The sequence below is a fragment of the Aricia agestis genome, chromosome Z, assembly GCF_905147365.1.
Source record: "Aricia agestis chromosome Z, ilAriAges1.1, whole genome shotgun sequence".
Classification (NCBI taxonomy): domain Eukaryota; kingdom Metazoa; phylum Arthropoda; class Insecta; order Lepidoptera; family Lycaenidae; genus Aricia; species Aricia agestis.
The window spans coordinates 24,505,790-24,532,635 of NC_056428.1; the positions used below are offsets into that span (position 1 = coordinate 24,505,790).

General features: G+C 37.6%; 1 protein-coding gene across 1 annotated transcript in view; it reads left to right on the top strand.

The window, feature by feature from the left end:
* The window catches only part of LOC121739480 (dynein axonemal heavy chain 6), a 69,864-nt gene that overhangs the window by 19,126 nt on the left and 23,892 nt on the right, over window positions 1-26,846 (top strand). Inside the window, exons 23-57 of the mRNA XM_042131966.1 lie at window positions 8-181; window positions 479-638; window positions 1,135-1,280; window positions 1,363-1,514; window positions 1,589-1,781; window positions 1,933-2,072; window positions 2,249-2,434; window positions 2,973-3,128; window positions 3,358-3,585; window positions 4,328-4,548; window positions 4,804-5,015; window positions 6,608-6,720; window positions 10,499-10,641; window positions 10,974-11,166; window positions 11,447-11,670; window positions 11,747-12,002; window positions 12,642-12,832; window positions 12,916-13,088; window positions 13,163-13,346; window positions 16,763-16,928; window positions 17,055-17,216; window positions 17,413-17,499; window positions 17,595-17,684; window positions 17,762-17,958; window positions 18,087-18,249; window positions 18,391-18,473; window positions 18,585-18,696; window positions 19,026-19,151; window positions 23,376-23,536; window positions 23,958-24,099; window positions 24,237-24,422; window positions 24,536-24,708; window positions 24,819-24,999; window positions 25,807-25,986; window positions 26,415-26,648. Of these exons, the coding sequence (XP_041987900.1) occupies window positions 8-181; window positions 479-638; window positions 1,135-1,280; window positions 1,363-1,514; window positions 1,589-1,781; window positions 1,933-2,072; window positions 2,249-2,434; window positions 2,973-3,128; window positions 3,358-3,585; window positions 4,328-4,548; window positions 4,804-5,015; window positions 6,608-6,720; window positions 10,499-10,641; window positions 10,974-11,166; window positions 11,447-11,670; window positions 11,747-12,002; window positions 12,642-12,832; window positions 12,916-13,088; window positions 13,163-13,346; window positions 16,763-16,928; window positions 17,055-17,216; window positions 17,413-17,499; window positions 17,595-17,684; window positions 17,762-17,958; window positions 18,087-18,249; window positions 18,391-18,473; window positions 18,585-18,696; window positions 19,026-19,151; window positions 23,376-23,536; window positions 23,958-24,099; window positions 24,237-24,422; window positions 24,536-24,708; window positions 24,819-24,999; window positions 25,807-25,986; window positions 26,415-26,648 (5,888 nt within the window). The remainder of the gene's footprint in view (window positions 1-7; window positions 182-478; window positions 639-1,134; window positions 1,281-1,362; window positions 1,515-1,588; window positions 1,782-1,932; window positions 2,073-2,248; window positions 2,435-2,972; window positions 3,129-3,357; window positions 3,586-4,327; window positions 4,549-4,803; window positions 5,016-6,607; window positions 6,721-10,498; window positions 10,642-10,973; window positions 11,167-11,446; window positions 11,671-11,746; window positions 12,003-12,641; window positions 12,833-12,915; window positions 13,089-13,162; window positions 13,347-16,762; window positions 16,929-17,054; window positions 17,217-17,412; window positions 17,500-17,594; window positions 17,685-17,761; window positions 17,959-18,086; window positions 18,250-18,390; window positions 18,474-18,584; window positions 18,697-19,025; window positions 19,152-23,375; window positions 23,537-23,957; window positions 24,100-24,236; window positions 24,423-24,535; window positions 24,709-24,818; window positions 25,000-25,806; window positions 25,987-26,414; window positions 26,649-26,846) is intronic.

Here is a 26,846-nt window from a genome sequence, read left to right on the forward strand (position 1 = left end):
ACTTTAGGGGTTCTAGTAATAACACCTCTGACCGATCGCTGTTACCTGTGTCTAATGGGAGCCCTACAGTTGGACCTAGGGGGAGCCCCGGCGGGCCCTGCGGGAACCGGCAAGACCGAGACCACAAAGGACCTCGCTAAGTCACTAGCTATACAGTGTGTGGTCTTCAACTGTTCTGAAGGTTTGTATCTTCTAAGAAATTGATTCACAGACAGGTGGCGGATTTGGCCGGGTTTTTATTTTATTTTTTTATTTAGAATTGAGGTCATCTATTTCTTTTTCGGCTTTTCACCCATATCCTTTTTGTTATTATTAGGTTTTCGCACCAAGAATTTGGCCCGGTTGTGTCTATTCCATGTCTGCCGTGATCTGTCGGCTGGGCTGGGCTACCTAATCAACTTCTCTAAAATTTACCTTATTTTAAGTCATCAAACTTGACCTCTTTTAAATGATGAAACTTACCAACAATAACGCACAGGTCTAGACTACAAGATGATGGGTCGTTTCTTCTCCGGCCTGGCTACTTCTGGTGCTTGGTGCTGCTTCGATGAATTCAACCGGATCGACATCGAAGTATTGTCCGTCATTGCTCAACAGCTGATCACTATACGGAACGCCAAAGTTGCTAAGCAATCTAGGTAAAGTTACATTAATACCGTTAATAAAATTAAAATAAAATAAAAAATTACATTAATAATAATAATAGTATAATAGTAATATCTATGGTCGCTTCACACCACGTCAGTCTGGTGTTAAGCACAGTGGTAAGTACCTGAAGGACTTATGTTACGGGTACCAGACAACGAAGATATATTTAATACTTTTATTATAAAAGTCTTTATAAAAGTTTTATACTATACATATATTTAAGATTTTTATTATATTATGATACACATATTTAATACACATTCATGACCCAGGAACTTTGTAAAATTTTTGTTCCGTCGGCGGGATTCCAACCCGCGACCCCCGGCTTGAGCTGCCAAATGCCAATAGCCCACCAACTGAGCCACAGAGCCACAGAGACCCGGATAAGAATTTTATTTCCAATTAAAAATCGTAGAAAGTTATTATAAGAATTAAGTACAAGTCTGTAAACGATAGCTTGTTACTTCTACGTCTTGTTCTTATTAGATTCATGTTCGAGGGACGTGAGATCAAGCTGGTGAGGTCATGCGCTGCTTTTATCACCATGAACCCAGGTTATGCTGGGCGAACTGAATTGCCAGATAACCTTAAAGCCCTATTTCGTCCAATATCTATGATGGTACCAGATTATGGTAAGGTTCAAAAATAGGTATTAATTAGTAATGTTTATTTAATTACTTCTCTTCTGTTGATTCGACAAAAATCTTTTAACAGCTCTGATAGCTGAAGTGATCTTGTACTCTGAAGGATTTGAATCTTCTAAAGGTCTTGCAAAGAAAATGGTTCAAATGTATAAGTTGTCCAGCGAACAGCTTTCCAAGCAAGACCATTATGATTTTGGCATGAGAGCTGTGAAGAGTGTACTTGTAAGTGGGAAAAGTATAATACTTGATATAGGTGTGTCAGGTATAAAATTTACGATAATGCCAAAAAATTCTAGGTGATGGCCGGTGCTCTTAAACGTGCCAATCCCGACCAGCACGAAGAAATTACCTTATTATGTGCCCTAAACGATAGCAATCTGCCAAAGTTTCTTGCGGCGGATGCTTTGCTTTTTGCTGGCATTTTGTCCGATTTGTTCCCTGGTATACAGCTGCCTGTTCGTGATTATGGAACATTAATTGAAGGCATTAGTAAGTAGCCAGTTATTTCAGTTAATTCTGGATTAATGTAAAGTATTTCTTTCGTCTCTATCTTTTGCTTAAGTTAAAAGGAAACAAACCATTGAAAACTTTACTTAAAATTTACATTTTACTTCATGGTTATATTCATGTTTGTGTTTAGAATCAGTGCTCTTGGAGAGAAAACTTCAAGTGGTAGAGCGGCAAATTACGAAAGTGATACAACTGCACGAGACGATGATTGTTCGTTGGGGAGTTATGCTCGTTGGACCAACTGGTGGTGGCAAGACAGTCGTATTAAAAGTATGTTCCATACTTGCAACTTGCTATCAATCTTTCGACTTTCACAATCTTTGCACACCTCACTAAACATAAAATGTATAATTATATTATTTTTCCAGCTCTTTATAATTCTAATATTTTATTTACTGTGTTTATTAATTTATAATAATATAATACATACTTAACACGTTCAAAAGGTATTAGGTGACACATACACTCGTCTATGTGAAAGAGGAACAGAAGGTCCGCACTACCAAAGAGTACACGAATACATTATGAACCCGAAAAGTTTGAGCATTGGTGAACTCTATGGTGAAGTGAACTTACAAACTCTGGAATGGCACGACGGAATCCTACCCTTATCTTTAAGGACGGCTGTTCAAGTAAGCGAGGGGCCTGTTTCACCACTTCCTGATAAGGTGCCGGATATGCTATCCACAACTTATTTGACAGATGCGCCATACTCTATCTGTCAAGTTAAGTTGTGGTCTGTAGATAGCCTATCCGGCACTTATCTGGAAGTGGTGAACTGTGAAACAGGCCCTAAACTAAAAATATTTTTGGATCCTTTAGAAATCGATGAAAAAAATGTTATAATGTGTTCCTGATAATATAGAGTTCACTGTGGAAGTAATTCGCTGAATTAGCAAATTTTTTTGTGATTTACGAAATGAGCAAAGCAAGACCAAGACTCGACTAGTCTTGGTCTTGGTCTTGCACGCCTAGTCTTGTTCTTGCAAAAAGTAAGCTCGTACATCGGTGAATTCGTGTCGCTAGGGCGCTTGCCGATACAAATCACAAAAAAAGCGCTTCTACTTTGACAGTGAATCTATAATAAGGAACACACACACACCCTTAAGTATTATCACTTAGTTTTGTAATTTGTTACACTTTGTATATAACCAAATATGGAATATTTAGTGTGAAGAACCTGATCATCAATGGATAATATGCGACGGTCCAGTAGATGCTGTATGGATTGAAAACATGAACACTGTACTTGATGACAACAAAATGCTATGCCTTTCCAACTCGGAGAGGATTAAGCTAACACCTTACGTTCATATGCTATTTGAGGTACACATTTCTTAATATTTCTGCAAATTACTTACTTATTTCCATAATTCAAATACTTATTTTAATGCTAGACGAAAAACATGAAACCATAAGTTTCCGTTTACGTAATCAATTTATTATTAAGTACTTACTTATATAATATCTATAATAAAATTTTACTTATTCTGAAAGTACTTGCAAACTTAAATTAATTTAAAGTACTTGCAAACATAAATAATTAATTGTTTAGGTGTCGGATTTAGCCCAAGCATCACCAGCCACTGTGTCCCGCTGTGGGATGGTATACGTCGATCCTAGCGATTTGGGCTTCCTCCCATACGTGCGGTCCTGGCTAGAGGATTCCGTTGAGAAGAATCTCTTCAATCAGGAAAATTCTGACTTCCTTTATGAGCTGTTCAAGATGCTAGAAGCTGGATTGGACCATGTCAACACCATTTGCGGGGTTGGAATAAAACAGGTACAGCGTTTGAATATAATCAAAGGTTACTGCTACCTTAAGGCGGGGGGATTAATCTAAATCAAAAACGATAACCTTGCACACAACCAAAGACCAAGCGTAAACGCATTGCAATAAGATTCATTTTAGCTTAGCATAAAACTGTAACTACTTTGGCGGATCTTCTCTATTTTTTATGTTTTTTTTAAATATCTTTGGAAATAAATATTAAGAAACAAAATTGTTCGGTTAAAGAGATTTTAATATGGATTTACTAACAATTTATTCAAATAAAACGTATAATTATCCTAGTTAATACTTATATTTCGATGAAATAATCTATTTCGGAGGTGAGTAAATTAATTACAGCCAAAGTATTACGTTTTATTAAAATATTTATTGTTTAAGGTATTTTAAATATTGTGCTTTATATCTCATATTTTTTAACACTTCGTAATTATATTGGAACTAGGTAAACCGGGAGTCACGGAATAACAAATTGGGGTTTATCCTCGCCTTAAAATATATTATGTATCTTCTACGAATAATAAAAACCAAGGAAACGTAACTCCCATATCACTTTTATAAATACACAAAATTGTGTACCAAATACATGCATAAGGTATGCATGTATTCGGTACTCATTTTGGAGACTCGTGGATTTTTTTTTGACACAGTTACTCTTCCTAAGTAGTTTTTTATTATTCGTAGTGTATCTCCAAAAAATATTCTGTGTCTATCTGAAAAAAAATTATTTTTATAGGTCAATATTAGTAAAGTGTCGGCCTTATGCTCACTACTAGGAGCCTTGTTATCCGAACCAGGAGAAAGGTTTTCGGACAAGGCCGCTCTGAAAGTTTATTTAGCGCATTGCTTCATATTCTGCTATATCTGGTGTATCGGTGGCAACATTTACGAAGACAACAGAGCGACTCTAGAAGAGATCGTTAAAAGGCAATTTCTGGAGTTTGAAGAAGCAGAATAGTACGTGATGATGAACTGTTTACTGTTAGCAACGATATATATTTTGTATATTTTCCTAACTTGTTTTTCTTTCGTCGGTAAGCTCTTATTGTAATCCCCTTCGATTTTTTAAATCCGTCTTCGACTGAGAGGTACTCGATATTATATTATACAAGAAAATAATATTTTTTCCAACCTACGTAAATCCTACTTAATTTATTTATCGTCGTATGATGTTTTGAATTGCGTGTAAAAATAAGCCTTCTAACCTTTCAGCGCCCCACACGGTTTCAACCTATTCAATATGTTTATGGAAACGAAACAACGGAAGCTAAAGACGTGGTCTGAAATACAACCAGAATTTGTTTATGACAGTAATCGGCCATTTTTCGAAACCCTAGTGCCAACTGTGGATACTGTTCGCTACGGCTATCTGTTTCAAAAGTTTCTGAGCTCAAACAAACCAGTCATGTTTACAGGCGATACAGGTAACTGCACTAAACGTATATTAAGGCCATCCCCTAACGGCCGTTCCCAATATTTGATCTATCTCTGGTTTTGCCCTACTAGAGATAGGAATAGCTCACAATTGGCATAAAATATATATTGTCTCTAATGTCTAATCTGAGCTATTCCTATCTCTAGTAGGGCAAAACCAGACATAGATCAAATATTGGGAACGGCCGTTAGCAAACTACCTTGACCATACATTTGCCGCGTTGCCAAGATCGCGCAAAAATCCAATTTTTTTTACTTATTATCTTAGCTGTTCAAAATTGACCTAAAAAAATTCAAACGTCCAGTATGCAGTTATGAAAATATTGTCGATCTATTGGCGTGTATTTCAAATAACCGTAATTTGTAAATAGTAGGGATGCTGAATGTAATGCTTGAATTCAAATAAATTTTTATTACTTTGGAAGCTGATATCATGAGTATAAAAAACAAAAATAGGAAATTAAATACTATGAAAGGAACGTTCATATACTGAAGATTGTTATTGCTGTATTTTTATTATAATTTTGTAGCTTCCAAATTATGAGTTAATAAGGCTCTAAAAACTGTAAATTACGAGAAATTACGGCATTTCCGTAGGGGTCTGGTAGGGACACGCGTCTTAAGAGGAGTCCACACCGCCCTTTTTTCCATACAAACGTTGTCCCCTGTTTCCTCCCTGGATAATGCTAGTAGAGTTATAATTTTTTTCCTGAATATCTACGGCCACTAATACAATGTCCCTATGTTTTCTTTTTTTCATAATTTAATTATTAAATAAGATATGAACGTTCAAAAACCCAAAAAAATGGCCAGATTTTCCACTGTGTTCAAACGTCCAGAAAACAGATTTGGCTAAATTATACAAAAAAAGCAAAACATAGGAACACAGCTCAAGCCTTTTTTTAATCTTAAATGAAAAAAGTACTTAAATCGGTTAAGTTTTGGAGAAGGAATCAGGGGACAACGAATCGTTGATTTTCTGGATTTTCTGCAGTTGTCTCTATCGCGTTCTGCGGTATAGGCTTGAGGTAAGGGAGACAGCTACAGATATTACACGTACTTTTTTTTCATTTCTCTAGCCCCTGTTGTATCCTCTTAAGCAAAGATTCAAAGATTCAAAGACTTTATTAGCATCCAAGTATAGTATACAATATACAAACTCAGCACCTTGTATAGGCGGTTGCTTATAAAATAGTACATTCCTCAGCAAATATATTTTTTAATTTTTTTTAAAGATAAGAGTTTTTGAAGTGGTTAACTAACATTTTACTACATAGTACGAGCAATTACTCATTTTTTCCCTTTTAATTTGACTTGTAACTTACGTCCTTCATCATCTAGCGAATAATAATATTATATCTATCTCTACATTATTTTTTTTTTGATTTCGAATCATTTTCCCGGTTCTAAAGCCTCAATTTATGTAAACAAACAGTTTTTAAATTGTTAGTTACTCACTTCAAACCACTAAGCTTCAAACGAATACAATTATTTGCATATCGTTGGTACTACTAATATAATATATTCTGTGGTATCGCTTAATTTGAAATAGGCATCTCTCCTTCTAATGAACAACTTTTAGGTGTTGGTAAAACGGTCATCGCTGCAGGGGTTCTCAAGGATATGTCTGAGTTGGAAACTTATATACCATTTGTACTAAACTTTTCTGCCCAAACTGCTAGCGCTACAACACAGGTCAGATTTTAAAATAAATGTAAATAATTTATAACAAGATAATACGAAGGCTGTTTGAAAAGTTCTCGGCCTAACATACTTCCAAGCGTATAAATTATACAATGTACCCATGGGACTATTCTTAACTTAAGTACGGACCTCTGTGACCTAAGCTTACAACTCACGGCTGTCAGCACACTGAGACGGGCCGTGCCGGGGCTCAGCGTGCCGGGATGCATCGCAAAAATCCGCCTCCATACAATTTGTATGGAAGCGGATGCGCGTATCGCACATATCGTACGATACGCGCATTCGCATCGGCGCGGATTTTTACTATGCGGATTTCCGTCAATGCGATGCGACCCGACCCGGCAATAGTGTGCTATAGCGCATTTTGCGCTGCGCTGCGCCCCGACCCGCCCCGGCACGCGCCGACAAAATGTGTGCGCGAACCTTTAGAAAACATTTTTTTAACAACAATCTGCGTCAGGAAGGCGACAGGTCAACAGAAATTTGAAGACGCGCCACGCCCGTATTCAAGAAGTTGCGCAAAATTTTATTGGTTCTTACTGTAAACACGAAAACAAATAACAATCGTTGTCATTCTAAATTAGCTATTTTTTTTTTTACATTTCGCTGGTTTGGTTAATAGACAATTTCCATACCAATCGAAAGTATGGATACTTAATTGGATACCGTACCGAATATGAAGTCGTTAGGTTGTCTATTATTTTCCCGTCACAATCGAGGAGATATCAACTTGTTTAGTCATTAAAATTTATTGTAATTAGAATTTTTAAGGCCAAAACTTTTAGCTAAAGACTGATTTTAAAATTGAAAAAATCACCTTTACTTAATCATTTTACTGAAAAAATTCTTAAAGCCGAGGCCTTATTAAACAGCCCTGTACCTATGTATTTTATAAATATAATAAAACCGACTTCAAAATTCCGTATCTCAAAAACTATTAAACCGATTTTGATGAAACTTGCAGTTTCCCTAAGTTGAACGACGTTGGTAGATCGGATTGATAGAGCAATTGAAGATAAAGAGATTGCGTTATGTGTCTTTCTCGATATTGAAGGCGCATTCGACAACACTTCAACCGGCTCTATCACAAATGGCCTGGCTTCAAAGAATATAGATCCAACAACTAGGAAATGGATCAAAGCCACGCTCGACAATAGGGTAGCCTCATCGACTATTATGGACCTGACACTCAAAATCAGGCTGACACAAGGTTGCCCACAAGGAGGTGTGCTGTCACCCCTGGAATGGTCCCTGGTAGTGGATGAGCTACTAAGGGAACTGAACCTCATAGGTTACTACGCTCAAGGGTACGCTGACGACCTGGCGATTATGGTGGTGGGAAAATGCGCATCGGTGGTCGCTGGGTTGATGCAGTCAGCACTAAGAGTCGTCGAGAATTGGTGCCAAAGGGTCAAGCTAACAGTAAATGCTGATAAGACGGTCTTGATACCTTTCACCAAAAAGAGGAAGTTGGAGGGACTAAGACCCCCAACACTCTTTGGGAAAACTATTAAGTTTGCGGGTGAAGTCAAATATCTAGGAGTAATCCTAGACAAAGGACTCACTTGGAATAAGCACATCGAGTATATTACGAAAAAGGCTAGATGTGCTCTGGGTTCCTGTTGGAAGCTTGTCAGCTCTAAATGGGGTATTCGGCCGAAGGCAATGCTATGGCTATATACAGCCGTAGTGAGACCGATTACCACATATGGCTGCGCAGTGTGGCATAAAAAGGCTGAACAAGTAAACTGTCACAAAAGACTAAACAGCGTACAGAGACTGGCATGTCTAATAATCACGGGTGCACTCTCGTCAACACCCACCGCTTCCCTCGAGGCCCTGATCAACTTAACTCCGCTTCCTCTGCTTGTTCAGATGGAGGCCAAAAGGTGGCTCTCAGGGCCAGGACGGCGGGTGGGACGAATTGGGTCTCCACCCCATTTCGACAGCTGGAACAGTCTCTCAGTGAATCACCTATCATGGCCATGCCATCAGATGCCATGATCAAGGTGTATAGCTTTTCGAAGCAGTACCAGGTTTTTATACCTTCCAGGGAGGACTGGGAAAGGAAAAATCCAATCGATGTCCGCCCTAGCGACATAGTTTGGTTCACGGATGGATCAAGGAAAGACAACCGTGCGGGAGCCGGAATCTACGGAGGCAGGCCACCAAAAGGCAAATACGCCTGTTTGGGGGAGTTTGCGACCGTGTTTCAGGCTGAAGTCTTCGCTATCCTCGGTTGTTCACTAGAAAGCCTGGAGATGGCCCTAGTTAATAAAAACGTTTTTATCTTCTCCGATAGTCAAGCTGCACTTAAAGCACTGACTGCCGCAGAAGTCTCGTCTAAATTAGTTCTGGAATGCATTGAGACGTTAAACATGCTGGGAAGGAACAACAACATCCCCCTAGTATGGGTCCCGGGCCACAGCAACGTCCCCGGCAATGAAACCGCTGACGAGCTGGCTAGGCTTGGGGCCGAGAGTCTCATATATGGTCCAGAACCATTCTGTGGTATAACTCCCAGTACCACAAAGCAAGTGCTCAAGGAATGGGGTCACAGACTATGCAGGAAGCAATGGGCTGAGACCCCTGGCCTTGAACACTCCAAGGCACTAATTCCTGACTTCAACAAGAAACAATCAGAATTAGTGCTCACCTTGGGTAGGAACCAATTAAAAATCCTTACCAGAAGCCTAACTGGGCACTGCAAGCTCAACAAACACCTAAACAGAATGGGTATTTGTAGCATAATGACTTGCAGATTCTGTGAGGAGGAGGATGAAACACCTATTCACCTTCTCCTCGACTGCCCTGCTCTACTACAGAGCAGGAACAGGCACCTTGGTCGCCACGAATACTCGTCCACAGAGGAAATTCGTGGCACCAACCCCAACCATATCGTTCAATTTGTGAGCAGTATAGGGTTGGGGATGATACTCTAGTGCGAAGGAGTCACAATAGATCCTCATGGGTCGCAGTGACGTCAGGGCTAAAGTGACCTGCCTTCTTTAAAAAAAAAAAAAAAAAAAAGTTGAACGATAGTCGATACCTAGTACAACAAAAAAGAATTAAGTGCCGTACTTAAATCGTCCTTCCGGAGATTTGCGAACACAAACATAAAAAAAATCGGCCAAGTGCGAGTCTGACTCGCGCTCGAAGGGTTCCGTACCAATATAGAGCAAAATTAGGCCAAATTTTGTGTTTTTTGTATGGGAGCCCCTCTTAATTTTTTATTAAATATTAATATTATTATCTAATATTAAAGTACACATAAAACTAAGGATTGTGTGAAAAAATCAAGTACCTACCTATTGCTATTATTAATATAGAGGCCAAAAAAAAGCCAAAAAAAGTCACGTTTGTTGTATGGGAGCCCCCCTTAAATATTTATTTTATTTTATTTTTACTTTTTAGTATTTGTTGTTATAGCGGCAACATATATACACAATCTGTGAAAATTTCAACTCTCTAGCTATTACCGTTCTTGAGTTACAGCCTGGAGACACACAGACAGACAGACGGACAGACAACGAAGTCTTAGTTATTACGAAGGGTCCCGTTTTTACCCTTTGGGTACGGAACCCTAAAAACATACAATACGTCATATATACGTACATACCTACACTTTTGGAAATAGGCACATTTGTTGTCATAAATATTTCATAGATATGCGGGTCGAATTGATAACCTCATTTTTTGAAGTCGGTTAAAAACTAATTCACTTACGTAAGCATACTATTAAGTTCATCTTCTTGTAACTATTTGATAGGAAGTTATAGAACTGAGATTGGATAAGCGTTCAAGAACAGCGATTGGAGCTCCACTTGGCAAGAAAGTTATAATTTTCATTGACGATGTGAATATGCCTCGACTGGACATTTACGGTTCACAACCTACTATTGAACTACTCAGGTAAGGCGATAGATAATAGCAAAGACCAATAAATACATGTATTTTTAGGGTTCCGTAGCCAAATGGCAAAAAACGGAACCCTTTTTGGCGTGACATGACGAATCTATAAGGGTTCCGTTTTTTGCAATTTGGCTACGGAACCCTAAAAAAGCCCGAGGACCTCATACAATTATCGATTGATGCATTGATGAACTGATACGACTCAACAATAATTATTATGATGCAAAAGTCATAAATTCAAGGAGTACTACTCATTATTTGTAACTGTCGATTTATGTGTTTTGATGATATTTTTTACATGTTTCCTAGGGCTTATAAAATTGTTATTACAGACAATACCTCGATTACGGTGGAGTTTACGATAGGGACAAGCTCGTTTGGAAGAAGATATTGGATGTAGTGTTATCATGCGCGTGCGCCCCACCCGGTGGCGGTCGCAATGTCCTCAGCACGAGATTTGTACGCCACTTCGCTATGTTACATATAGCGTCACCCACGTCTGATGCAATGAAAACTATCTTCAAGGTTAATTGTTTTCTTGTTGCTTCCTCTCCTCCAAGGATTGTTTCTTCTTTCATCTAGAATATAGATCAATGTGATGATCACCCCTGGTGTGACAAAAATTATCGCGATATATTATGTATATAGATAAATATAGCTTGTATCCACGACATATTTTGCCAAAAATAGAATCAAGAACCGAAAAGTCACCAAGCATTTCTAGTTTGAAAGGTTTGGTGGGACTCATGGGAGTGTGGTGTTATTATTACACTATGTAGTTTTAAAGATGATATTGCTGTTTCAGGCGATATTGAAAGGTCACATGGAGGACTTTGTCACGGAAGTTTCCACGCTTGGTGATTCCTTAATAAACGCAGCCGTAGAATTATACTTGAAGATCTGCTCTGAATTACTACCAACACCCACGAAATCGCATTATATATTTAATCTTCGAGATCTTTCTAAAACTGTTCAAGGTGTCTTGCAAGCTAATGCGGGGTATATGAAAGCACCACAGGGTATGCTAAGGTAAAATCAAAATGGAATTTTCTAAAAACAACAAAGTTGTTGGAAGTATTATGCCACTTTATAAATTTTTTTCCAGACTATTCTATCACGAATGTTTAAGAGTATTCCACGACCGTCTCATAAATGTCGAAGACAAAAGTTATTTCTATCATCTACTGTACGCGGTGTGTCAGAAAAATTTTCAGTCACCAATTTTTGATATTCCCACTGAGGGTATTATAGAGGAAACACCTTTTGTCCTTTTTGGAGATTTTATGAATTCATCGCTGCCAAAAGAAAATAGGATTTATCAGGAGATCTCTGATATGGACAAGTTGATGATTGTGATAAAGGTGGGCTTATCAAGTTGTCACGTATCGATCTTATTTTTTTAATTTTAAGCATAATGTTACGTGCTCGGGTTCGAAGGATTTGGAGAGAAAGACCTGCTGACTCTCTTGAAGACTTTATTCACTAAGTCAAGATCACACAAGCACACACTAGGTCACAACACTTAGCACTAAGTCCAAACACTGATCACTAGGTCCAATCACTAAGCACTATCACTGTCCTAGGTCGTAGCCAAGTCGAAGGTTTCACTGGTTCACTCACTATTGATCACTGTGAAATCGCCTTGATGATCGCTCGAACCGAACTGTATTTGCCGGGCCTGCCTGCGGCTTTTTATATGGTGAGACGAATTCCAGAAAGTTCCCGATTCACGTAAACAAGTGAACAACCGTGGGAACTTTCTAGGAGGCTCGAGCATGTACCACAATAAAAGTAAATAACTAAACACGTAAACAAAATGTTGGACTTTTCTAGAAGGTTCGAGTATGTACTTGCGCACCTCATGCCATCTAGTATTGAGTAAGTTTCGCTGGTTTGTCGCTAGATGGCACCACGTGTCCGTATACCATGTACCGTAACAATAATATGCCTGGCAAATTAAAATTTTGTTTCTCTTTCTTCAAATTCCTCTCTTCTATCAGGAATATCTAGACGACTACAACTCAATGGTTCGCACAGAGATGAATCTAGTTCTATTCCGTGACGCAGTGGAGCATGTGGTGCGAGTCGCGAGAGTGTTTAGAGCTGAGAGAGGACATTGTCTGCTAGTTGGTCCAGGTGGCTCCGGAAGAAGGTCTATAGCTACGCTGGCTGGCCACATCAATGAGTGCAAGTATGTTACGAATGGACAATTTTCAAGTTACACTTATAATTTTATTACGAAATTCCGATATTTTGAAATTAATTGTTCACCAGATGTATGGGCATGGAGCTAAAACGAAACTACGACACACCCGACTTCCACGATGATTTACGCAAAATGTACATGCGAGCTGGAGTCTCCTTTGAAGACACAGTCTTTCTCTTCACCGATACGCAGATTTCGAAGGAGGAATTCTTGGAAGACATCAACAATATGCTTAATTCAGGTATTAAGAGAAAATTTTAGCTTAATGATCTTGAAACAGTTTTAGTCGTATCCTAATGCTTGATTCTGAAATAGGGGAGGTGCCCAATCTGTTCGAAGGTGACAATTACGAGCAGGTGCAGACAGGTTGTTCCCAAGAGGCGATGAAGGCGGGACTCAATTCTAGTGACAGGGACGCTGTGTTCAATTTCTTTATCAACAGAGTGCGAGCTAAACTGCATCTATCTATCTGCATGAGTCCTGTGGGAGCTGCTTTTCGGTAAGTCGAAATATTTATCCCAAATTGACGGTCAATCAACTCACATTATACATTTAGTAATTAAATTAAAAAATTTTAAAAAATCGTTTTTAAAATTTCTTGCTCTCTAAACTTGCGTTGGTTATAGTACAGAATATTAGCAGGGTCATATCCCCACCTTTGAATATCCTTTTCGATGAGGCCGTTAATATAAGTCCAAACATGAATCCTCCACTTTGGTTTCATACGGAGCTCGGTTCCTATATAATTCAGGCGATGCTGCAGCCAGAGCAAGCAAAATATTATATTGACTGTAAATTTCCTACTTCTTACTGGTTGTCGCAATTAAAGTGAGAAACACGAAACCTCTGCTCTTAGTTGGTGAGGAGTTGGATATCCTATTGATTACCAGGTGATGCTACAGAACCAGGTCAATTTTCCATTAATGTGTATATTATGTAGGTATATTGTATATTCACAAATGTCACGAACTAGAATAAAATATTAAACCCATCAACTACTGCAAGTTGCTAACGGCCTTTCATGAACCAGATAAACCCTGATTTTCCAGCACTGGCCACTGAGCAGGTTGATGACGACGAATAGGCTGCTTGACCTACTTTTTTTCTTCATGCTAATCGCTTCTTAATCAATCATTTTCACAAAAAAAACTAATATTTTAATTTTTCACATAGTAAAAATCCATAAAAATGTTGATTGAAAATATAATATGATTATTTAATACGTGGGAGAGCCATGCTTCGGCACGAATGGGCCGGCTCGACCGGAGAAATACCACGTTCTCACAGAACACCGGCGTGAAACAGCGCTTGCGCTGTGTTTCGCCGAGTGAGTGAGTTTACCGGAGGCCCAATTCTCTTCCCTATCCTCCCCTTTTCCCTTCCCTTCCCATCCCTACGCTCCCCTATTATCCTATTCCCTCTTAAAAGGCCGGCAACGCACCTGCAGCTCTTCTGATGCTGCGAGTGTCCATGGGCGACGGAAGTTGCTTTCCATCAGGTGACCCGTTTGCTCGTTTGCCCCCTTATTTCATAAAAAAAAAAAAAAACTAGTGACCCGCCCCGTCTTCGCACGGGTATAAAATAAATTATGGCCTAAGTCACTGAAAAAATGATTAAAATCGATTCAGTACTTTGATTTTAAATAATTTATATTCATTACTACCCGTGGCCCGCATTGGTCGGTACTGCCGCAAAAGCTACTTACGTCCCGCAATTTTAAATCTGTAATGTCTTCGAAAATATTCATTTAAAATTAAAATCGTAATAATTATGCTGTAAAGGGCCAAAATCAATAATGTATTTGAAGTATTTAATTGAATAAGGATTATTGCCGTATTGGTTAAAATCGCTTCGAAAATTAGCCATTATTTGAAGTTAAAAGTAAATGACAAAAAAATATGTTATTGTGGGATATATCCATAAGAGATATACGTGGGAAAGCCATGCTTCGGCACGAATGGGCCTGCTCGACCGGAGAAATACCAAGTTCTCATAGAAAACCGGCGTGAAACAGCGCTTACGCTGTGTTTCGCCGAGTGAGTGAGTTTACCGGAGGCCCAATCCCCTACCCTATTCCCTTCCCTACCCTCCCCTATTCCCTTCTCTTCCCATCTCTACCCTCCCGTATTACCCTATTCCCTCTTAAAAGGCCGGCAACGCACCTGCAGCTCTTCTGATGCTGCGAGTGTCCATGGGCGACGGAAGTTGCTTTCCATCAGGTGACCCGTTTGCTCGCTTGCCCCCTTATTTCATAAAAAAAAAAATATATACCATCCCGGAGTTTTCTGTAGACCTTTTCAATGTGTACAATGCGCACCCCTGCATTGGTACTCGTACTATTATCTATTCTGTGGCATTGGTAGCGCCCACTTCGAAATGGGCGTAAATCGCAATATTTTAATTTCGCCATAACTTCTAAACCAAACGTCCAATTTTAATCATTCAAAGAGCAAATATAATCTACATAAACTGTACTTAGTGATGAAATTATTTATTTTGATAAGGATTATTAGCATGAGTAAAATAAATGCGTTTAAATGTAGTCCAAAAAAAATCTACATTTTTAAATAAAAAAATGGTTGTTGTGCCTCACTTGACATAGATAGGTATAGTGTGTCGAGGACATTTTTGTAGATATTTATAAGATCTACATTTACTTAGAACATTGTATAGTTCTATCTTTTATAGTTTAGGCAGCGTACGCAAAATAAGTAAATTTTCTGGTTGTTTCCGAAAAACTGAAATATCTTACGGAACCCTATATTCTCCAAAATAAAAAGTGGCCTGTGTTACTCGTAAATAATGCAGCTTTCGAATGGTGAAATAATTTTTAAAATCGGTCCAGTAGTTTTTGAGCCTATTCATTACAATTAAACAAACAAACAAACAAAGTTTACCTCTTTATAATATTAGTATAGAAGTATAGATTATAAATGGCGCCGAAAACACTGTCCGCCATAGTGGCAAGTGTGACATCATACGTTTTGTATTTTAAACTCTCTTTATTGAACATTTTTATGTGCTAAATGTACGAGTCTAAAAGTGCTCAAAAATTATAAAAGAATTAAATAAGAAATTAGAAATCATTTGTTACGTTGAAAACTTTTGGAGAAAAGTTTTGGCCATTTCATTTCCCGTCTACAATAAACGGTGATAATATATAAAACTGATGTTTTATTTAAATTATTTAAGAAAATATATTTTACAAATCTTTCTAGGCTTATTCTTATTATTTATGTACAAATAAACTTAATAACGAACGCGATAAATAAAAGATATTAAATTACTAGTGTGATGACGTCACATCTACATCGGAAGTATCCCAATGACGTTTTCGTCAATCATAATTTATCTTCAAATCTACTTTATTTTTCAATCATAAGCTTTTATTTGATGAAAACGGTTTCCTAGGCCAAGTTCTACTAGAAATATGTGTTTGTTCAATGAAATTGAATATAGGTCAAGTAGCCTATTATAGCTAAGAACACTCTCGATCATATCAGCTTTCAAACAAAAAAAAAACTAGATCGAAATCGGTCCACTCGTTTGGATGCTACGATACCACAGACAGACAGACAGATAAACAGACAGACAGACAGACACGTCAAACTTATAACACCCCTTTTTTTGTCGGGGGTTAAAAACTAAGTCCTTGTTACTGCAACACAAAACAATTCTGAATTATTTTATTTTTGATCTTGCGAATAAAATTTTATGGTCTGGACTCTGGGCCTGTAGACAAGTGGCAAAGCGCTAACGCTAACGCTAGCGCTACAAAAGTCATCTCTTAGCTAGCGAATACTAATGTCAAATCCATACATTTTGTAGCGCTAGCGTTAGCGTTAGCGTTTTGCCACTTGTCTACGGGGGTGGGTCGTTTATATTTTTTCTCGCTCTAAAACCATTTGATTTCAGACATCGTTGCCGAATGTTTCCTTCGTTGGTCAACTGTTGTAACATTGACTGGTTTACCAAATGGCCCCCAGAGGCGTTGCTTTCGGTGGCACACCAATGTCTACAACCACTCGGTGACCAGAACCTTGTAGAAAAGATCTCCACCGTTTGCGTTTCTATGCATCAGGTATCAGTTTGCATTTTGCTTCCTCACTTTGAATGTTTTAGTTATAATACGTAATTAAGCGTTTTATTAATACTCTATATTGAATAAACCAAAAAAAAACGAACGAAATAGATTTTTATTGTGTAGGATGTCGATGTGATGACTGACCGGTTGTATCAAGAAATGCGTCGATACTTCTACACGACCCCCAGCAGCTATTTAGCTCTTTTGAAATTGTATTTGAGCTTGTTAGACAAGAAGCAGCAAGAAATTATTCGTGGACGAGACAGAGTATCATGTGGGTTACAGGCAAGTAAATAATTCTAAAGTTGAATCAATATTAAATTACTAGATGACGCCCGCAACTCCGTCCTTTCCCGGGAGTCCAAGTATCTCCATACCAAATTTCAGCAAAATCGGTTCAGCGGTTTGGGCGTGAAGAGGTAACAGACAGACAGACAGACACACTTTCGCAGAGAGATTGTAAGTGACTTGTGTTTCACAGAAACTATACGAAACATACGAAGTTGTAGGAGTAATGGAACAACAAGTTAGAGATATGGAACCAATTTTGGCGAAAAAAGCTGATGAGGTAATATAATGAACATTATTCGTGACAACTTTTAAAATGAAACATTTGGTGGTTATGGAAAACAAGGAAACCTAATGTAAATATTTTTTGCTCAGAGTATTGCACTGGTATCACGTTTGAAAATTGAACAGAAAGCAGCTGATGAAGTAAAGCAAGCTGTGATGAAGGATGAAGCAGAAGCTAAGGTAACTTCCACTATCAATAGAAATACACACATAACATTGTGAACATAAATTGTAATAATCTACTAAAATCCACACAGATCAAAGCCGAGGAAGTGAAACAAATAGCGGACGAGGCTAAAGCGGATTTGGCGTTAGCGATGCCAGCAATGGAAGCGGCTCAGCTCGCATTGAAAGCGCTAAACAAAGCCGATATCAATGAACTGAAAGCTTTCACCAAGCCTCCCGCTTTGGTGCGTTTTGTAATGGAGCCTGTCTGTATTCTTCTCGGCGCTAAGTGAGTAAAAAATTAATGAAATGTTTGTAAAATAACCTAATTGCAAAAGAAGTACCTTTATATTATATTTACGGAGTTGAACACTTTTAAAATCAGTATTTAATTACGATTTAAAAATCGTTCACCAGGCCTAATTGGGAATCATGCAAGAAGCTGTTAGCTGATGTTAATTTCATTCGTAACCTTGAGGAGTACGACAAGGATCACATTCCAGACTCTACGCTTAAGAAGATCAAAACTTATCTCACTCACAAGGACTTCAATCCTGACACTGTAGTCAAAGTTTCGAAGGCGAGTAAAATACCTCACACCGAACCTAAATAATAACCATTCGGAAATCACTTGCGTGTGTTTCAATAATAAAAGGCTTTTAGGTTTATAAACTACCGAATTGTAACAATCGGTCATTTTTCAAGTAGTTTTGTCTTTTAGGTTTGTCGATCAATGGTCTTATGGGTGCAAGCAATAGACACGTATGCCAAAGTGTTTACAGTTGTGGAACCGAAGATTAAAAAGTAAGTATCTTTATATATTCTTTCATGTTTTAGTTGTAATTAATATTGAAACTAGCTTGTCTAACTTTTATAAAATGTAAATTATAAATGTTCTTAACAATTTTAAAACAGGCACCAAGAAGCGGCCGCTGAGTTGAAAAGCGTGATGGCCTTGCTGAGAGCGAAGCAAAAAGAAGTCGAAGATATTGAAGAACAACTAACAAAGATGATGAAAGAATTGGAGGTAACATAATACTATCGTTGATTTGTCAGGCAAGCAATAAACGATAATTGGTCGCTGTTAAGCATTAGTGTCCTAACCCACAATTTTTTTCGTCGTTAAATTTTGAATGCAGTCTTGTTCTAAATCATCTAAAGAACATAACTGCATTCATAACTCAATACGTAATTTTTGTGTGGGTTAGTACACGAACGCTTAACAGCGTCCAATTATCAATCAGAATTTAACTCTGGTAAGATATACTAAGGTGTACCATTATGATTGTATACCCACTTACAATCATTATTTTAACATAAAACGTAGGCATTTTTATAAGAACGTTACTGCAACAGACAGTGGAAGAAGAGCGGCAGAGGCTTCAAGCTGATGTGGACCTGGCTGGGGCTAGACTGATACGAGCAGGCAGACTGACGCAGGCTCTTGCTGATGAGAAGTCCAGATGGGAGGATAGTGTTGCGGTAAGATATTGTAGATGAAAATCTAAAAATCTGTCTAACTTTATTAATAGATCAAAGATTTCATATTATGTTTTTTTTTTTGTAAAAATTGCCTGTCATAGAAGGCATCCATTACACGCTCTACAAGCGACAGTCAATTCCGTGAATCATGAATTATGTTTGACCGATGGTGACTGATGGACAGACGAATGGTATTACGCCTCTTGTCCACTCTGCCTCATCTGCCTCATCTGTCTCATCTGCCACACGACAATGCGTTACATTGCATCTCGCTCTATTCCTGTTTCGCATTTGTTTCGCCACTGTTTCCCACCGAACTGCGTCGGTGGACTAAAGGCGTTAGACGGTCACTCAATTCTCTTCAGTTTTATGTCAGTCAAAGTCAAAATTTTCAAAGGTGTATGTTTAAATTTTTTTCCTATTTTGTCAGATGTGACAACACTCACTCAAAATTCGTGACCGATGGTTGTATAAAGCAAAAATCAAAATATCCAGATTTTCGTCAATCAACTTCATGCAACCGTCTGTCACGCTCTTACACGGTAGGTTGTCCATCAGTTACAGCCATGACTGTGCTAAAACTGACAGCAAAACCTACCGTGTAATGGATGCCTTAAAGTATGACAAGCAATCTTCGATATCTATCTGTAGGTACAAGATAGATATAATCTATAGTTTTTATTATTCGTACGATATAATAAAATCGTAGGGGTAAAAAATTTTTACATCGAAAAATGAAAATAAACTTGATAAAATCGGCCAAGTGCGAGTCGGACTCGCGCACGAAGGGTTCCGATACAGAGAAAAAATTGGCTAAAATTGTGTGTTTGTATGGGAGCCCCCCTTAAATGTTTATTTTATTTTAATATTATTATTAAATATTAATGTGCACATATAACAAAAGAATGTGTGAAAAATTCAAGTGCCTACCTTTTGCCATTATTGATATACTTAGAGCGAAAAAAGCAGAAAAAATCACATCCCATACAACAAAAGTTGTATGGGAGCCCCCCTCAAATAATAATTAAATTATTTTGTTTTCAGTATCTGTTGTTAAAGCGGCAACAGAAAAACACAATCTGTGAAAATTTCAGAAGTCTAGCTATAGCGGTTCTTGAGATACAGTAGTTATATATATACTTATATAATATATATACTTATATAATATATATATATATAAAACTCAAAGATGACTGAGTGATTGACAGTGATCTATCAACGCACAGCCCAAACCAGACGGATCGGGCTGAAATTTGGCATGCAGATAGATGTTATGACGTAGGCACCCTCAAAAAGGATTTGGATAAATTTCAACTCCAAGGGGTTCAAATATACAAATATACTTCTTTTAACGCGAGCGAAGCCGCGGGCAAAAGCTCGTGTAAGTATAAGTGTACTTTTATTAACCTACTTCCAAAAAAGGAGGAGTTTATGTTTACTTTGCTGTTTGTGTTCCGATTGTCAAAATTATTTTTATCATATAGGTTTTATAACCGAATTTGATAATACTAATTGATACCATGTTTACAAAAGCGGTGACTTGATATCCATACTTAATGATTTTCTCGGGATCGAGGAAACTCCTTTACAACAAAAACATTACATTAATCTTGGATAAATGATTGGTCTCGCGCGCGCGTTCTACTAGATACCGCGCTGTATAGAAAACACAGATTCCCGAATGCGGCACCTCAATATTGTAGTGTGTGTAAAACAATGCACAAATATTGTTGTGTGCGTAGATAATCGGGTTGCCAGATACGTGACTGGTCCTCACTCAATGGGAAAAAATTAGTTGCTGTGGTCTTGTAATTTATTATTATTGTATAGTAAGTGCTGATTTTTCTATCGCCAAATAAACTTTACCATTGGAATAAAGTCCATTCGAAAATAATGCGATAAAATAACAACGTTGTTTAGGTCAACGAAATATAATGGGTACAATATTGATGAGAAAACAATACAAAAACAATGGTAGGAAGTTTAACGAAAGTTAAGAATGAGTCATAAAAAAGCAAATGTTAAATTCGTTTTCTCATTTGTTACTGTATTGTGTACTTACATAAAATATAAACAGTATTTAAGATTTTTATTATAATATGATACTCATAATTAATATTTATTAATACACATTAATAATCCAGGAACTTTGAAAACTTTTTGTTCCGTTGGCGGGATTCGAACCAGCTACCCTAGCTAGAGATTTTAATGCGCTCATCCACTCATCCACTATGTATATATATATATATAAAAAATAAGATATAATAAATAAATAAATAAAAATCACAATCTCAGAAAAAATTGGGAATTTTTAGTTTATGGTAATTGGCAACACTGAACATCAAGCGGTACTCCGATCCGAATTTTCAGGTTTATATTATTTTTCTGTGTATATGACGATTTATATAATATTTACTGATGGTATGTGATGCCAGTACCTTTCTTGTTTCTTGTAGTGTTATTATTGCATAGTCTCACTACGCAAATTGGCATTTTGCTACGGACGTAACTTAAAATTTCGAAAATTATCGACACATCTACCTCACCCGAAGCTAGCGGCGCGACTGGCGCGGTTACGCCCGATGAGGCGTATTATTTGTTGCCGCATTTTTCAAGTACTCCGACGGTAGCGCGAGCGCGAGACCAATCATTCATCTAAGACAGTAATTTTCACTCTTTTTAAGTAAATTGAACAAATTATGCTACCACAAAGTACGAGTTGTATGTATGTATTATGTATTATGTAGGGGTTTCAGCGTTGCTAAAAATTCTGGAAGCACATGCCACTGTGTCAATTATTTTAATCATCACGATAACCACCATAATTACACCATCCATAAGTTCTATACATTTTTACTAGTATGTAGAATTTGTTTCAGTTAAGGCCAGTTATAGAGTTAGGCTGTGTAGATTCAGAAGCTTGGCTCTGCATGAGTCTATCTCATATTGTAATTATCTTTTTAACAGGGTAAACTTTTGTGGTCGTCTCGGTAACATTTTACAAGAAATATTTTTGGTGGGATCCAATGTGGGATCAATATAATCATTTGGCTTTTGTTTATATTTCCTCTTCTCCCGACTAAGATAACTATGGTTGTGTTGGGAGTGTTGGGACAGCAAACATAATTAATTGCCCGGCTAATATTATTTGTTCAAATGATGCGCATAATAATAATATTAATATAATATTAATCCTTATCCAAATAGACGAGTTGTTGATGGGTATTTAAGGGAAGGGGATAAATGATAATATGCTACCAAAAAGTATGATTTGAGTAAGGGCTTCCTAAGGTTCCGTTGCTGAACGGAACTCCTGACTCCTTATCATTAGGTATGTAGGGGTTTCAGCGTTGTTTAAAATACTGGACTGAGCACATGCAACTATGTCAATTATATTAATCATCATTATCACCATCATTACACCATCCATAACCACATTATGATGCTTTTATTGTTTTTTTTTATCATTTTACATTGAAATGATCAGAATCGACTCGAGAATACTATGGTCGCGAAGGTGGAAACTTTATATAATGGGATCCATGAGGTATTGAAGGAACTCCTCGAAATTTGGAAAGTGTGACTTTCGCAGTTATGATCACGAAGGTGGAAATTTCATAATGGGCTCTATGAATAATGGAATTGAAGGAACTCCTCTCGAAATTTACAACGACACACAAAGTGATTATCAATTCCAGCAAAGGTCGACCGACATCTTTATAACTTTTCCCTAATATTCGTAAACGATTATCCAAACCCTGGATGGATATTGACCACCGCGTATCTCAATTCTTTACCGGCCATGGAAGTTTTAAAGTGATTTTTTCGGCCTTTTTCGCTCTATATCAATATTGGCAAGAGGTAGGCACTTAAATTTTTCACACATTCTTTTGTTGTATGTGTACTTTAATGTTTGATAGTAATATTAAAATAAAATAAAAATTTAAGGCGGGCCCCCGCACAAAAAAAACAATTTTTAGCCTATTTTTGCTCTGTATCGGCAGTCGGCACGGAACAATTCGTGCGCGAGTCCGACTCGCACTTGGTCGATTTTTGTCACAATTATTATTGGCAACAGACAACAGTCTAAACCGGCCTCTAGACGATCACTTGTATCGTGCAATATCATGCTTCAATTGCTGTGCTTTAGAAGACATACCCAGATAAAAATAAAAATGTTACCTACTAACTTCGACAAATGCCAAATATTTTCGATTTTATCAGGCCGCAACAAAGAAACTACACTGCACAACGGGAGACGTGCTGATCGCGTCGGGTTGCATCGCATATTTCGGCGCATTTCCGTCTTCGTATCGCCGAGAATGTGAGACTGAATGGGTGAAGAGGTGCAAGGATTTACAAATACCATCCTCTGATACGTTTAAGTGAGTGTACCATCCTATGCTTTAAGTTTAAGACTTCAGGCATTTAATACGGACGATTATTTTAGGTATTTTTGCAACGTTTAAATCTTTATTTGACTCTAAGTATGGCTCTCCAGTCTCCACCTTTCAGTTTTCTGCAATTAATTTTTATTCCAGAAATGTTTCCCCTAAAAAAATACGTATTGAGTTATGAATGCAGTCACGTTATTTTGATCATTTAGAATTAGACTGCATTGCAAAAAAAGTGAGTTAATACACAAATGCTTTAAAGCGACCACAATCACCATTCACCCTCATTTATACACGTTACCACACCCTATAAAGTTGTATCACTTAGTTTTGACTTTGGTTACACCTTGTAGAAACTGTGCTAATTTATGTCTTTACTTTGATTCCAACACTAACGAAACGGTTTATCTAGCCTAACATCAACAATGGCTGATTCATTCACCATTAGAACGTGGAATGCTCAAGGTCTCCCTAGAGATTCTGTTTCAACGGAAAACGGCATCCTTGTCACGAAAGCGGAAAGATGGCCACTTACAATCGATCCACAGGAGCAGGTTAATCCTTGTTACGAGTAGATATTATTTTAATTTAGAACTAATTCTAGTAAATATACTGAAATAATTTTACTAATTATTCTGAAAATTTTCTGATGGCAATAATAATGTACTTATGTTATTTTTTATCAAAATAGGCTAATATGTGGATTAAGAACATGGAACACGACAACGGCTTAAAAATAACAAAACTCAGTGATCCTGGCTACCTTCGTATGTTAGAGAACTGTATTCGTCTGGGATGGCCGATGCTTATCGAAGACTTGGGAGAAAATCTTGATGCAACACTTACACCGGTGCTCCTCAAACAAATGTCTATGCAGGTAAGGATATGAAAAATTGCAAGAAAGATAAAATATAGTCGTTTATATCTAGTTTTACTGTTCTTACTAAATATGACGGTTACCAAAAAATCTTTGTAATCGATCTCTTTTAGAGTGGTCGCCTGATGATCCATTTGGGTGACTGTGACATTGAATACGACACAAATTTCCGCCTGTATTTGACTACAAAAAAAGCAAACCCTCATTATTTACCGGAAATATGTATCCAAGTAACTCTAGTTAATTTTACCGTCACCTTATCCGGATTGGAAGATCAACTTTTAGCGTAAGTAACCCCTTTGAAATGAAAGCAATCGTTGGTGTATTAGAATTAGATTCAAAACATTTTAAAATGCTACGTACAAAAATATTGTAAGACATTTTGCGTTTCTTTAGAGATGTTGTACGTTTGGAAAGGCCAGATTTGGAAAAACAACGCACTGAACTGATAGTACGTATCAACGCAGACAAGGCATCACTACTCGAAATTGAAGACAAAATACTTAGATTACTGTATGCATCGACTGGAAACATTCTAGATGATGAAGAACTTATTGAAACTTTAAACGAGAGTAAGGTAAAAAGTGTGTTGTGTAACTTATAATATACTAGCTGTTCCGCGCGGCTTCGCCCGCGTAATTTAGAAATTTGACGCAAGAGTACATTTTTCCGCAAAAAATTACCTATGTCCCTTCACGTGGTTTATTCTTCATGTTTGGCAAGTAACATAAAAATTGATCCAGTAGTTCTTAAGATAATAAGCAATTATATATAATTTACCCCGTTTTCTCCACAGTTTTCTCTATTTCTCCGCTCCTATTAGTGTTAGCGTGATAAAATATAGCCTACAGCCTTTCTCGATAAATAGATCTAAAACTGAGAGAATTTTTCAAATCGGACCAGTAGTTCCTGAGATTAGCGCTTTCAAATAAGCCCTTTCATATAATTTATCCCTTTTTTTCACATTTTCCTCTATTTCTTCGCTCCTATTAGTCGTGGCGTGATAAAATATAACCTATAGCCTTCCTCGATAAACAGGCTATCTATCACTGAAACTAAAATAATCCCTTTCAAATAATGTTTTCCGTTTTTTCCACATATTCCTCTATTTCTTCGCTCTTATTAGTCTTAGCGTGATAAAATATAGCCTATAGCCTTCCTCGATAAATGAGCTATCTAACACTGAAAGAATTTTTCAAAACGGACCAGTGGTTCCTGAGATTAGCGCGTTCAAACAAACAAACTAACAAACTCTTCCGCTTTATAATATTATAATATATATAAGTAATAACTCAAGAGCTATGATAACCATGATACCTGGCAGAGGACTTATTTAGAACCGGGGTCAAACATACATCCTTAATAATCGAAAAAATTCTGCCAGGAAACTTCAGAGATCATTAATGCTCGCCTCGAGGAGACGGAGAAGACAGAAGTGAGCATATCGGCAGCTAGAGAGAAGTATAGGACAGTGGCGACCAGGGGAGCGGTGTTGTATTTCACTGTGACGCAGCTAGCTGATATAGATCCCATGTATCAGTACTCGCTAAAGTATTTTAATCAGGTAAAATATTATATTAAGGATCTGTTTCACCGCTTACTGATAAGTGCCGGATAGGCTATCTACAACTTATCTGATAAAGTATAGAGTATTTGTTAAGTGTAACAGCGACTCGTGAAACAGGCCCTAAATCTAGTATGGCTTCGGATTTTGATATTTCTTCTGATAATAATGCAAAGTGAGTAGTTACAAATAAACAGCATTTTAGTAAAATGAAGTATTTGGCTCGTCAACCTATTTTTGTTGGGATCTTTCACTCGCACATGAGAACATTGCTTAGTCGCATTTCGCATCCTATTTTAAGCAATAGGAGCGTAAAAGCATTTCGTAAGGGACTGATAGAGGCAAGTAGCGTCATTAGTAACCAAAAGTCAGTGAGCGAATTAATACGGATGTCTATAGCGAACTTTACAATGTAACTATAATTTTAGATTTTCAACATGGTAACCGAAGAGAGCGAAAAAAATGACAATCTAGAGATACGGCTAGCGATTCTTCTTAGAGAAATAACTCTGTCAGTATATAGAAATGTGTCTAGAGGTCTGTTTGAGAGGCACAAGCTGGTGTTTAGCTTCCTCCTTAGTATAGCGATAGACTTGCACGAAGGAAGTGTTAGACAGGACCAGTGGATGTTTATACTGCGTGGCGCTTCCGGATCGAACGTTGTAAGTTTTGTCTCTGAAGCTAAGGCTGGCCACATACGTATACGTTTTCCGTACTCTATTTCCGAATTCATTTTTCGTATTCGGAAATCCGAATGCGTGTTATCAGTAGAAAATACTGTAACTTAACGCACACGTTTGCTTTTTTTCCGAACAGAAAAAACGAAAGTATGCGCCAGTCTCACGGAATTCCAAATCGTA